The 12,697-nt window shown below is 33.6% G+C and overlaps 1 protein-coding gene across 1 annotated transcript; it reads left to right on the top strand.

The window, feature by feature from the left end:
- The first annotated feature begins 441 nt into the window (after positions 1 to 441).
- Positions 442 to 5,956, top strand: LOC123711075 (phospholipid scramblase 2-like). The gene is made up of 6 exons (XM_045663480.1): positions 442 to 599; positions 1,907 to 2,094; positions 2,497 to 2,638; positions 3,044 to 3,155; positions 5,204 to 5,339; positions 5,834 to 5,956. Exons 1-6 carry the CDS (start codon positions 489 to 491, stop codon positions 5,928 to 5,930), a joined length of 786 nt encoding a protein of 261 aa, XP_045519436.1. The 5' UTR covers positions 442 to 488; the 3' UTR covers positions 5,931 to 5,956.
- Positions 5,957 to 12,697: the final 6,741 nt, after the last annotated feature.

Genomic DNA, 12,697 nt, shown 5'->3' with positions numbered 1-12,697 from the left:
CCCAAGGATTAGTATCATTTAAATATTCGTCAAATTTATAAAAAGCTTTCTTGGTTATTTGCTTAGAATTTTTAAAATTATTTCTAATATGAAGGTTTATTAGGAACTCCCAAGTCCACATAATGGTGGAGCGCGCCAGAAACTGCCTTAAACGACGAACGACGAGGTGATACGGATGGTATTTTTAAATTCTGACTTGACGTCCGATGATGGAAGTCAACTGCAGGTATTAATCCGAACAACTTTACAGAACTCTCCATTGTAAATGCGTTTTAGCCCTCTCCACATCCGGTATCTGTGTCGTCGAAATATTATTGAAAAAGGGACAAAAACTTCGTTTGTATAGTCTTATTTTCAACTTCAGTGCTTATCTGTCACAGGCGTACTCAATAACAATAGTTTATAATATACTCTTTGGCATAATATACATGACAACGTCAAGTTAATATGTTTTGATCAAGTTTAATTTTAATTTTTATACACATATTATGACGACGCCTATACCCGCCCTCATCGAACCTAATACAGAACTAATAAAGGATCTAGTGGACCTTGGAAAGGATCTGGACCTTGGAAAGGATCTTTTGCCACAGACTCAGGTACGTAAATCCTTCCTTACATATGTTAAGAGTTATGATTTATAGGATTTCAATGAATTATAGCATCCCTGAAACTCTAAAAAATTCGTTATACAATAGGAATTGGATCTAAAATAAATATTTTATTCGGAAATTTTAAAGGCGGTAATTGAACTCAAGGTCTGCATACATGATTTCCATATGCATATAAATGAGTCAGTTACGAATGTGATTTAATAATATTGACACAGAAGAAAGAGTAATATTCTATATTTATTTTCATTATTAACACTTTGTTGCATAACTATAGTACAATTGACATAATTAAAACCACTGGCGGCCTTATCGCTCTCTTATCTTTCAGTCCAGGCAACCACTGTGGGAAAAGATTAAAATATTTCTTTCCTTATTTCCTATTTGTACAGTAACTTAATACTAATACAATAGAACACTTATTACTATAATAACTAAATTAAACACTATAAACAAAACAAGTTAAAACTTTAAACCTAAACCTTTTTATAGTTATAAATACTGTAATTCTTGTGAATTCAGCACATTCAGGGTTAAATGTTTAAGATTAGAGAATTCGATTACTTTTGATTAATTTGATTAATATTCACTTCTCTCTACATTAACTTCACAACAAACATTATGTGTGCTGACCAAATAATACGTAGTCGTGACGTGAGAATAAAAAAAGTTGTGCTTGTATTACTGGTGTAAACTTCTTTAGGACCTTATTTTACAAAAAAAAATGATTTACTATATGCAACTACAGAAATTGGTTAAATAAAATAAAATTAGATAAAGTTTAGCAAAAGGCTTTTATTATCATATACATGAATACAAATACAATTATTTCATTTTACCTTATTTCTACTAAGATTATAACAGAATTTCATTAATTGTTATGGATTTATTACTATCATTGTTATCGTTAGTATATATATTTGTTATTAATGGCTTCGAATCTCTTCATGGTAGGGACAAGAACCAGTTGGCGCGTAACGGAAAAATGCGACGCGTAACCCAAAAATGTGACAGTAATTTTTTTTCCAACGCCGGTTAGGAAGTTTCACTTCATGAAGTATTTCAACTGTTACATGTAACTTTTAATAAGCAGCTTGCTACGTGTGAGCGTTTTATCTGGAATATGTTGTTATCCTAACCAGGCAGTTCCCCAATAGATATATCTATGTTACGCAATTAAAAACTGCTCCTACGGTGAGCGTAATCATCACGAGGCATGACTTACACTCAAACTCATCCTTAGTCAGACAGGTGCCTGGCATAGCGCCACAGGATTATTATTAACTTGTAAACAGATAGAGCCGGAAGTTACCGAAGAAACACCAAATAAAAATGTACTCTGCGATTTAGCTGAAGTTGACCGTTTATTCATCACAAAGCGTCTTCGAGTGAAAGCTGTGCTCTTCTTAAGAGGCAAGAAAAACCGCTTTTCTGTTAGGACACCAGACCGTAACCTCGTCTATACGATTGAAGAGGAAAATAGGTATACAATTCTTAATAATTTAACACATTTACGCTTCGACCTCTAGCCTTGGGAGAAGATTTCTATATGAGTTTCGTGGTAATTGAAATCTTCATTGACAAATAGGTAAAAATTCTTAATTGACAAAGGTTATCGGCCTTCTGTAACTGACATACGACATCTATTTTGGATTTTGAGAATGCCGGTTTCGCCACGATGCTTTCCGTATGAGAGTGCTAAATATCCATATAGAAATCTCATTCTATTGGAGCTGTGATTTAAACCCACGATCTCCGGGTTTGACGGCCTAATGTTTTATTAAGTATAGCGAGATTTAGATTTTATTTTAAAAATATCCAAATAAAAACCGCTATTTTATAATTCCATTACTCTACTGATATATTTTATTCATTCATTCTCCAGCTGGTGGGTTGGCTACCTATGCTATGGCCTGCGTCCACTACAACTACGAGTCTTTAACAGCTCCTCAGAAGAGGTGATGAGGATTAACCGTCCCTACGCCTGTACTTCTAGAATATTTCCTTGCCAGTTACAGAATATAGAGGTGCGAATAGATATGTATTAAACTATGAGCAGTTGTAAAAGGTTTTTCTCGAACAATAACTATTTCTGATTGTTGCGCACTTAAGTAATTTTTTCATTGGGAGCGGAGCAGAGCGGAGCGGAGCGTAGAAGATTTTAGTTATTTTTGTTGGAAACACTGAAAATTTAGGCCCTTGTTCTGTTTGTTTATTAACAATAACGACAGCGATTCGGATCCCAACGTATTTACATGAAATTTTGATGAAGAGGGAAGCATCTTTTAACATCTGTACCAGGATGTCGCAACCTTGATATCTCTAATGGAAGGCAAAAGGTAAAGGCTCTGATACTGTTCTTGGACCAGTTCACTTAAAACAGTAGGAAATGATTCAGCAGACCTTTCATTTAAATTTAAGATGTGTTTTAGGTATTTTCTCCTCCCGGAAGAAAAATCGGAAGCATCGAGCAACAGTGGGCACCAGTTCGACCGATATACCTCGTTCGAAGACAAAATGGCGATGCCGTGTTTTGGATTCAAGGTATATTTATTTAATTCGTAATCCTACAGCCAATTACACTAAAAATATAGCCTGTTTATAGCCTAGCCTGATATAGTATGTTTACAAATAGGTCAAAACATTTTCACGTAGGTATATATAAAAAAGAGTTCGTCACAATAAAAACAAATGAATTAATATTTACAGTCGTTTTATTCTGAATTTAATCTGATCCGATCACTCTTCTATGTGTTACGATTTAGGAACTTGGATAAGTACTTATTTGATCAAAAATAATATAAACATGGGGAACGATCTGTGATCCCTGTAGGCCTATATTCGTATTATTTGATAATGTATATTTTTGGATACAGTACCTAACAACTTTTCGGAGGTAATAATAACGTTAATATTTTTAATTATTTTGTAAATCTTCAGGGTTTTTTACTGTTACATTAAATTTTAAAACTTTGCAAATACACAAGACCTTCAATTTCATTTATTCTAAGCTTTATAATAGCACATTAAATTCACACCTTTGTGTTTAAGCACTACTTTAAAAGCAACTTTGGAATCAATTCAGAATCAATCTGCTAGATTAGCGACCAATTTTGATCTATAAACAGGACCAGTCAACTTGACAAAAGACTTATTTACTTTTGTCAAACCAAAGGAACTATCTGTTTATTCATATATCCGATAAGTATGCTTGAATTTGAAGTCGGTCAACTAAAATAGCAAATACAAATAAGTAATTTCAATTGTATTCTAAGCGAACGTGTTAGTAAGTGTTACACTATTAGTCAGAAGATGTAATCATATATACAAGGAATATTGCCTTACTTTGAATATGACAAATATATTTGAGATTACATGAATCATCTATATTCTTCGTACATTAGATGGTGTACTGTTTCTTCATGTCCAGGGCCGCCCGACCCCCGGCAGAGCCTTTTTGCGAAACTTATTAGGCCCCTCTTATTTTACAAATCTTCATGTTTCAACTTATTGTTTTTTTGTTAATTTTGGCCGAATAAAATGTTCTCCAGTATATATACTTCGATTATATTTTCGTAAATTGTTAAAACCAGTTCGTTTCCGCTTGCTTATTCAGGCAGTGGAACGTGGCTTCGGCGGCATCATCTTAAATTACAAAATTAAACCACAAACGTTGATATGTATTATCTTGTTCTGATACACTGTTCAATAAGTATCTACGTACTTATCGATACTAGAATATGTGATTGTGTAAGTGTAACAAATTTCTTATGGTAGCGGCATCCACAGGGGCCAAGACAATAACAGGCGCACAGGTGCCCTTTAAGTCTCCAACTTAAGATCTTCCACCAGTTAAACTGTTAGAAGGCCGCCATATCATTTGGTTGCGATGTTGTATATATAATCGTTCGAATAAAATTTGAAAGCGCGTGTAATGATGTGAGTGCATCGCAGTGATTGTAGCAAACAATAGCTGCAACAAACTCAGAATGTGTCGAGAATTTCTGTTAAAATATCTGATAAAGCTGGTTTCGTGAAAAGGATAATAATTTGTCAGTGCTCCAGCGCCTAGACCTCAGGGTGCTTACTGTTAGGAGACGATATCGACCGACAAGGGGATACATGACAATTATTAGACGTTTTTCATTTAAGTGAACTGACAAAAGGTTTGCTTCATGCCAGTTCCTATACTGTAAGAAATAGTTAGTCTCTTTGTAAATATTTCAATCTATTAATGTTTAATGTTGCTTTGTCTGTAGATGTTTTGTATTTGTATCGTAATGGTTGCTTATATTGTTTAATAAACAAATACTTACTTTATAAAAGCTAATAATGATTTTCTCAAAGAATTACAGAAGGTTTTAGGGTTCAATTTACTAATGACATGAGAATTAAACACAGCGTAACCTGTGTTTACAGTTGATTATTTAGATGAAGTCACTCTAACATCTGAAATGTTGTGTCAAGTACTTGCGCATTCGCACAAACAGGATTTATTTTTATTTATTCATAAGTCTTTTTAAATACCACAGTAAAACTTAATCTATTAAAATTTGATACATTTAAAATTGGTTGTAATAAAAACATTACAGGTCCGCGTATAACGATAAGCTTCTTTAAAGATCTGCAATTTAGAATACAGAAGATGGACGGATCTCACGTCGGTAGTTCCTGCAAGCGTTGGCAGGGACTGCTGCATGCCATGTTCTTCGCCCCACTTCACGATAGGTAAATTAACGAGCGCAGAACAACTTGAATTTATAAATACTTAAAATTGTAAAATGATTTGATTATTTAAGTCTCCAATAGCTATTAAATATTTTATCCGCTCCTACCATTTTGTGAATTAAACAACGCGACAAAATATACTTACAATTTAAGAAATAAAATCACTGGCGTTCTAAGCTATTTAGGTCTGAAACTCAGATTTTTGTATCTGTGTCGTGATCATTTGTCAATCTAATGGGGAGTAGGTGATCAGCCTCCTGTGCCTGACACACGCCGAACACTGTTTGGGATTCAGGCAAGCCTACCTCACTATATTTTCCTTCACCGTTCGAGCGAATGTTTAAAGCGCATATAGAAAGAAAGTCCATTGCTGCACAGCCGGGGATCGAACCTATGATCTCAGAGATACACGCTGAAGTCACCAACACAGTTGAATGACTCCGAGTAACGCTCTATAATGATTCCGTGAAACTAAAAAAAAAATATCATTTTAGGTACGGCGTCGCCTTCGAAAGACATCTCGACGTAGAAGATAAAGCGCTATTGCTTGCTGCGACTTTGTTACTTGAATATATGTATTATGATGGATAATTTTGTAATAAATTATTGTTTGGTCCTATTGTTAATTTATTTAGAAAATTTCGCCAAAGATTGATTACGATTTTATATCATTTGTGTTCTTTGTCATGACATTTTAATTTCATTTAAACTGAGCTGTTAATTACCTACTACTTTCGCGCAACAAATAATAATCGCAAAACAGCTCGGAAATACTGCCAGCATTAATGGTAAACTAAACTAAACTAACTAAACAATATTCTAAAAAATGGTTTAGAATATTGTTGAAACTGCATAATTAATTAAAATAAAGCGTATATTGTAATTAAAAAAACATTGAAGCAAAGGGAGCTATTAACTTATAAAATTATTAATCTTTGCAAATATGAATATATTGCTTACATAGAATCCCTTTTAGTACCGGACATTAATATTAAAATAAGGGGACAATGTCGTTATACTTTAAATGCATTTCCCTATTTTATCGAAAAACATCGATTCCCTTAAAAATTAATGTCCTGCACCCCTATTTGCATTGTATTAAAAACTTTTTTCTCCCCGGCAGATGGCCGTGGTAAATGGCGCGAAATTTTGACAAAACGTATAATTTTCGCGCGCGACAATGACAGCTAGCCGTCAAAAAAATCCCGCCACAGATAAAAAGCTAATGTCGGTTTATTGAACCCTTTTCCAAAGGATTGAATTCAATTAAATATAAAAAGTTGTAATAAAGGGGGAGTTTTTACAGAAATCAGGAAACGGGGTTCAAATGAATGTAGGTCACTGTGTATTTGGAGAATTAAGTTTTTTTTAGTTTTTTCGTCGCGCGTCTGACACGCTTTAGCAAGGGGTTAACAAAAGTTGTTTAGAAATGATTTAGAGATTCTCGTAACGAATTTATAAAATTGAACTTTTGCTAAAAAAGGGAAAATGGATGTTTTTGTAATAAAAAGTTAGGGTGAGAATGTCAAGATTGTGAAATTATTTCCGTGATTGATTACATATTGTTTGAATTTTAGTACGTGATTTATCATTTAATATCTCTTTTATATATACATTATATACACAGTTGTATCCTCCTCTAAATAAACTCTTAATCATATTTTTTACGACTAATTAAAACGAAAATTTAGCTCAATTTTGTTGGGAAATGATTATTGTACATCTTTGCGTTTGAAGACTCAAGCTATGACGTTTGCGTCGAAATGTACGTAATACAGATAATATAACCGCAAGAGCTTAATATACCTTTAATCAGTTCTGTGGTTTCATAACTCTTATCTAACACCAAGTGCGTCATTGTACCTCATCACTGAAACTGGACATTATAAATACAGTGTTATCATTCGTGTATAGACGCAATTCTTCATATTAATATTTTTAAATTCCAAACGCGTGTTTTATATTCTCCCCGGGTTCATTCTTGGCCGAACTTGGGTCGTGATCGTGGGATTGTGGGTCACAATTTCGATCGTGCCGTTTATCTAAAGCTCTTAATGTTTTGCTTGCTCCGGTTTTCTTAATTTTATAAGGTATAAACAGACAAAACTGAGTTTAGCTTGTCGCCTTCAACTGGCCTTAGCTAGATCCAGAGCATAGAGATTTGAGACTGTACATACAAACACATTTATATTTTTATTATTTAAAACACCTCTCGCCATACAGTTTATCCTGAAAAATTTCATAATGAGAACTACTTATATTATAACGTTTTATTTAACTTGATAATATAAAAGAGAAATTTAATTTATTTATTAAAATAGTAATTTTGTTATTATTCGTGTCTATAATATTATATCATAAACATTGTTTGTGCAGCTGTCATTTATTATTCAATTTAGTTTGATGTGGTTAAATAAATGCATATAATAAACATTAGGATTAGTCATTGAATAATTGTTATTGTTACTTGCGTACCGCAGTCTTCCTTATGTGACACGAATTCTGAAGCTACGTGATTACAATTGTTTACAGTCACGTTTTTTTTTTTTTTTTTTTTTTTAATATACATGTGTCTTTACTACGACATCATGGAACATTACGATCTAGCCTAATTTAAGACTAATAAGTAATTTAAGTCTAACCTAATTTACTAAAAAGGATTGTAATAAGTAAGTGTCCAATAACGCTACTTATAGTCTCTATTAAAGGGAAGACACTCTGTTCTTGTGTGCCCCACAGCTGGCAACCATAAGTCCATACAGGTGTCAGGACTTGTTTGTAGATCAATAATTTATTTTGTACTGATAACGTGGAATGCCTTCCGAGCAACCAGTACAATTTAGAGTAACGGAGATCCAACTCTTCGCGTTTCTTTTTAACATGGACCTTCCATCGGAGTATGTGTCTAGCGTCATACCTAGGTACTTAGCTGAATTTTGGAACGGCACTTTGACGTTATCAATATATACTGGCAGGTAATTTGATGTTTTGTTGGAAAAGTTTATGTGAACTGATTTAGACTGATTTAGTTTTATCCGCCATTTTTTGGTCCACAAGCCAACAATATTTATGGCTTTTTGTAATTTTACTACCGCTTCCTTTTCAGTAGTCGCCGTAGACATGATAGCAGTATCATCGGCAAAGGTCGCGATAACGTTATCTTTTAGATCAGGAATATCGCATGTGTATAAGAGGTACAGGACCGGACCTAATACACTCCCTTGCGGCACCCCAGCTTTTATTTCTTTTAGTTCTGAATAATCATCATCTTGTCGTACTCTAAACATTCTTTGTGTTAAATATGACTCAAGGATATTTGAAAATTGAGGCAGTAATTTCCTTAATTTATGAACAAGTCCTCGATGCCACACTTTATCAAATGCTTGAGCTACATCCAGAAAGACAGTGGAGCAGACTTTTTGTTCTTCTAGTGCTTTTTCAATATTATTTGTGATTCTATGAACTTGCTCTATGGTAGAATGTTTTTCTCTAAAACCGAATTGGTAATCTGGTATGAGCTGCTTTTTGACAATAATAGGGTTAAGACGTTTGAGAAAGATTTTCTCAAATAGCTTTGCTATAACAGGTAACAGTGAGATTGGCCTGTAAGACGTGACTTCGTGTGGAGGTTTTCCTGGCTTGGGAATCATTATAACTTCCGCAACTTTCCACATATTGGGAACATATTGAAGTCGAAATGAGGCATTAATTAAGGTTGTCAATTTAACTACGGCTTTACGGGGGAGATGCTGAAGGACTTCACCCGTAATTAGATCAAAACCTGGTGCCTTCTTTTTAGTTAGACATTTAATTTCACTTAAGACCTCTTTTGGTGTGACTAGACGGATGTTCAGCTCTTCTGTTTACAGTCACGTAAGAATAGTCTCTTCTGAGCTTCTCGTCAAACAGAACCATATATTTTATTCATGATCATAGACACAACATATAAAGATTGTGTTCGTGTGGTATGAGGAAGAGTATATATTATATTAAATCTTATAGACATTATACTTATTGGCTGACCTAATCACGTAAAATATTTTTTTCTGAATTATTACGTTTTGATTTTGTTGAATAAGATCTCCTTTGAACCTGTAATCAATAAATGAATCTCAATTCTCTAGTTAAGTCTATATTCCAAAACATTTGAAAAAAATGAAATTAATTTAATCGACGCCCATGCAGGCCAGCATAGTATAAGTAGCAAAAAATGCTAAATTAAATATATACCGTATCGGCCTATGGCCAGGGTTAAGTTGACGTAATGTTGACATCGTCACGGGTTTAACCCTCGTGTTACAATGTTTTGCTATTTTTTCATCGTTTAACCCATTTTTCAACAATTCCTCCCTTTTTTAGTTTTCCTATAAAACTTTTGACAGATGCACTACAATGCACCCTCGGATTTTTAATGGGTGTCGCTTTTTTAATAAAACAGGGATTTTTTGTATTTTTTTGTGTTAATCTAAAGCCGACAGTTGACGCGGATATAATCTTTAATTAAGAGTATTTTTTTTGGCGGGAACTTTACTACAACTTTGTGTTCTATATTGTAATTATGTTGGGATTATAATACTGTTTTGATAGTTAAGGTTGATCAGTGTCGGCGTAGTGGCAACAGCGTGCCACTCTCATCACTGAGGTCATAGATTCGATCCCAGGCTGTGCACCGATGGATTTTCTTTCTATGCGCATTTAATATTAGCTCGAACGGTGAAGGAAAACATCGTGAGGAAACCGGCTTCCATTAGACCCAAAAAGTCGACGGCGTGCGTCAGGCACAGAAGGCTGATCACATACTTGCCTATACGATTAACAAATGATTATGAAACAGATAAAGAAATCTAAGGCCCAGACCTAAAAAGGTTGTAGTGCCATTGATTATTATTATTATTGAATAGTTAAGGATTGTTTATAGGGCAGTGGGCTTAGTGGGTTCAGCGTGTAACTCTCATCCTTGTCGTACGTTCGATTTTCGGCTGCGCACCATTGGATTTTTTGTGTGCATTTTACATTCGCTCAAACGGTTATGGAAAACATCGTGAGGAAAGCGGCTTGCCTTAGACATAAAAAGTCGAAGACGAGTGTTAGGCAAATTTCTAAACCATTTACAAAATTATAAATTTTTGATAAACTCTTGATCTGGGTATGAGTCTGGATCTGGTCTACGTTTAGATACTAATTACTAAAACCAATTAAGTCAATCTATTTTTTTTTTACTATGTCAGTATTATCTGCTTATCACAACTTCATTGTATTCTGGTAAACTCAAAATAACACTTAACAGAAAAGATGTTAAATTCATTATAAATTTACATTTACTACTCATACCAGTTCGCAAGTCAAGGGCGAGCAGAACTGGCAAGAAACACTCCGCCACTCTTTAATAATAGATATTTTAATTAGTCTTACAAACAATATAAAATAATAAACTCTGTATGACGTTAGATCCCCCTTTTGCATATAAGTTTATCTTTCAAGAATATGTTTTTTACTGAGTTACCCCGAGTGTATACACGCTGCCGGCGTATAATAATTAGCATAGCGTTTAATGTTATAATCATTCAATTTTAAATTACTGTTGTTAATCTGTTAATATAGAGTAAAAATCCTCTAACCTAGGAACAAGGAAATAATTGCAGTGGAGGTTTTACAAATTTTCAAAGATTATATACTGTGATATAGGCTGTGAAGTTTTTGCCGCCCTTGCCTGTATCATGTTAGTTATTTCGACATTGTATTTGCGTGTTGTTGCCACGTATGTGCGTGCTAATATTTCACCATGCCTCCTGCTGATAGAGGACAAATCTTTGTTTTACAATTAATTGTATCATTATTAATATCTTAAGTCATGTGGTGTAATGGTACTTAGGTACTATAGCTTCTTGCAAACACTGTGTTAAACAAAAAAATTGGTGATTAAAAAGAGTGGAGCCAGTTCTTCTCTTCCGTTCTACGCCCTTGATTTGAGAACTGGCACTAAATGTAAAATTAAAAGCAATTATTATGTATTTCTTTTTTGACGTTCATAAATATACATTGTGTTACATATATGAATCAATGATTTTGACTTGACTTTACAATTGTAATATCCAAAATTAATTTACAATCCAACAATGTCGTTAAAATTGTTATAAAATAATGTTATTCGGTTTGATTTTTGTTTATATACAAACCATCCAATTCGCAGCCTCCTCTAAAATATCGAAGTTCGTTAGATGAAATGTACAAGTGAAACGGAAAAGTCATCGGCAAAGTTGCAGACATCTATTTCTAAAATATCAGAAATTCTAGGAGATATCAAAAGATAATCCCAAATTTGCCGCTCCAAAAATCTGCCGCCCTGGGCTCCAGCCTACTCATACTGCAGGTAAATGAGCTACTAAAAAATAACAATATGCAGAAACAATCGACAATTTTATTAAGTATTAGCTTATTTTCAACGAAAATATTACCCATAAATTATTCATTTCTTGCTATTTCAACTGATACTAAAGCATGACGTCTCTATGGCGTTTAAATTATTACATAATCTGTAACATCGCGCATGCGTGGTGATCGAATAAGTTTTAGCGCCATTATTCAATTTCGTGGGTCCTTTATAGGTCTCAGAAATTATTAATGTGGGGTAAATAAGTGTGTTGTTTTCGTTGGTATTTATAATTTATATTAGACTTTATATTGATTAGACAATGCGATTTAATACTACAACAAGACAAATTAAATTAATAAAAATCAAAAATCATTTATTCATATAGGTAAAATTAAGAAGAATATTTTTCATGAGAAAAATATTAGGTCCCTACATATGGAATTGGCGTTTTGTCGTACTGGCCACTTTAGTCTCAAATATCTCCTATTTGATTAGGATTTCCAAATTCAATTACATACAGCCATTTAATGGTGCATTTGTAATTCGATAATCATTCATTTCATTTTCCCGTTTTTTTAAAATATCAAATGTAAATTTCCTTTCTCTAAATACCTCTAAGACTAAATACATATGTTTTCACATATCGAAATCAAGCAAACCAAACCCTATCCCGCCTAATTAATTACACTCATGTTTGAAGCTTCACAGCAACTGCAACTGTCCTCTGCCAGTGGGCTCTACTACTAAAACAACCTAGGATTAATTATTGATTAAGGGCATCAAAAATACATGTCAGAGTGAATCTACTAGACAAAAAATTGGGATGTGTCTTCTCGCTCGTATATACATAATGTTAAGTTTCTCATGTAAATAAAATACAATTTTGTAATAAGAAAATAAAGTTCTTTAAACATATTCAAGGCTTTGTTGGGGCCCTCAAATAAACTACCTATTTTCCCGAGTTCGTAAACTTATAAAGGTTTTC

Source organism: Pieris brassicae, chromosome 6, assembly GCF_905147105.1.
Source record: "Pieris brassicae chromosome 6, ilPieBrab1.1, whole genome shotgun sequence".
NCBI classification, from domain to species: Eukaryota; Metazoa; Arthropoda; class Insecta; order Lepidoptera; family Pieridae; genus Pieris; species Pieris brassicae.
Note: the sequence above shows the minus strand (reverse complement) of the source record. Positions and strands in the feature narration are given on the sequence as shown.

Coding starts and splice junctions, on each gene's coding strand:
- LOC123711075 (XM_045663480.1), top strand. CDS start 489: ATGACGACGCCTATACCCGCCCTCATCGAACCTAATACAGAACTAATA. Junction 3,156..5,203: donor TGCCGTGTTTTGGATTCAAG/GTATATTTATTT, acceptor AAAACATTACAG/GTCCGCGTATAACGATAAGC. Junction 5,340..5,833: donor TTCGCCCCACTTCACGATAG/GTAAATTAACGA, acceptor ATATCATTTTAG/GTACGGCGTCGCCTTCGAAA.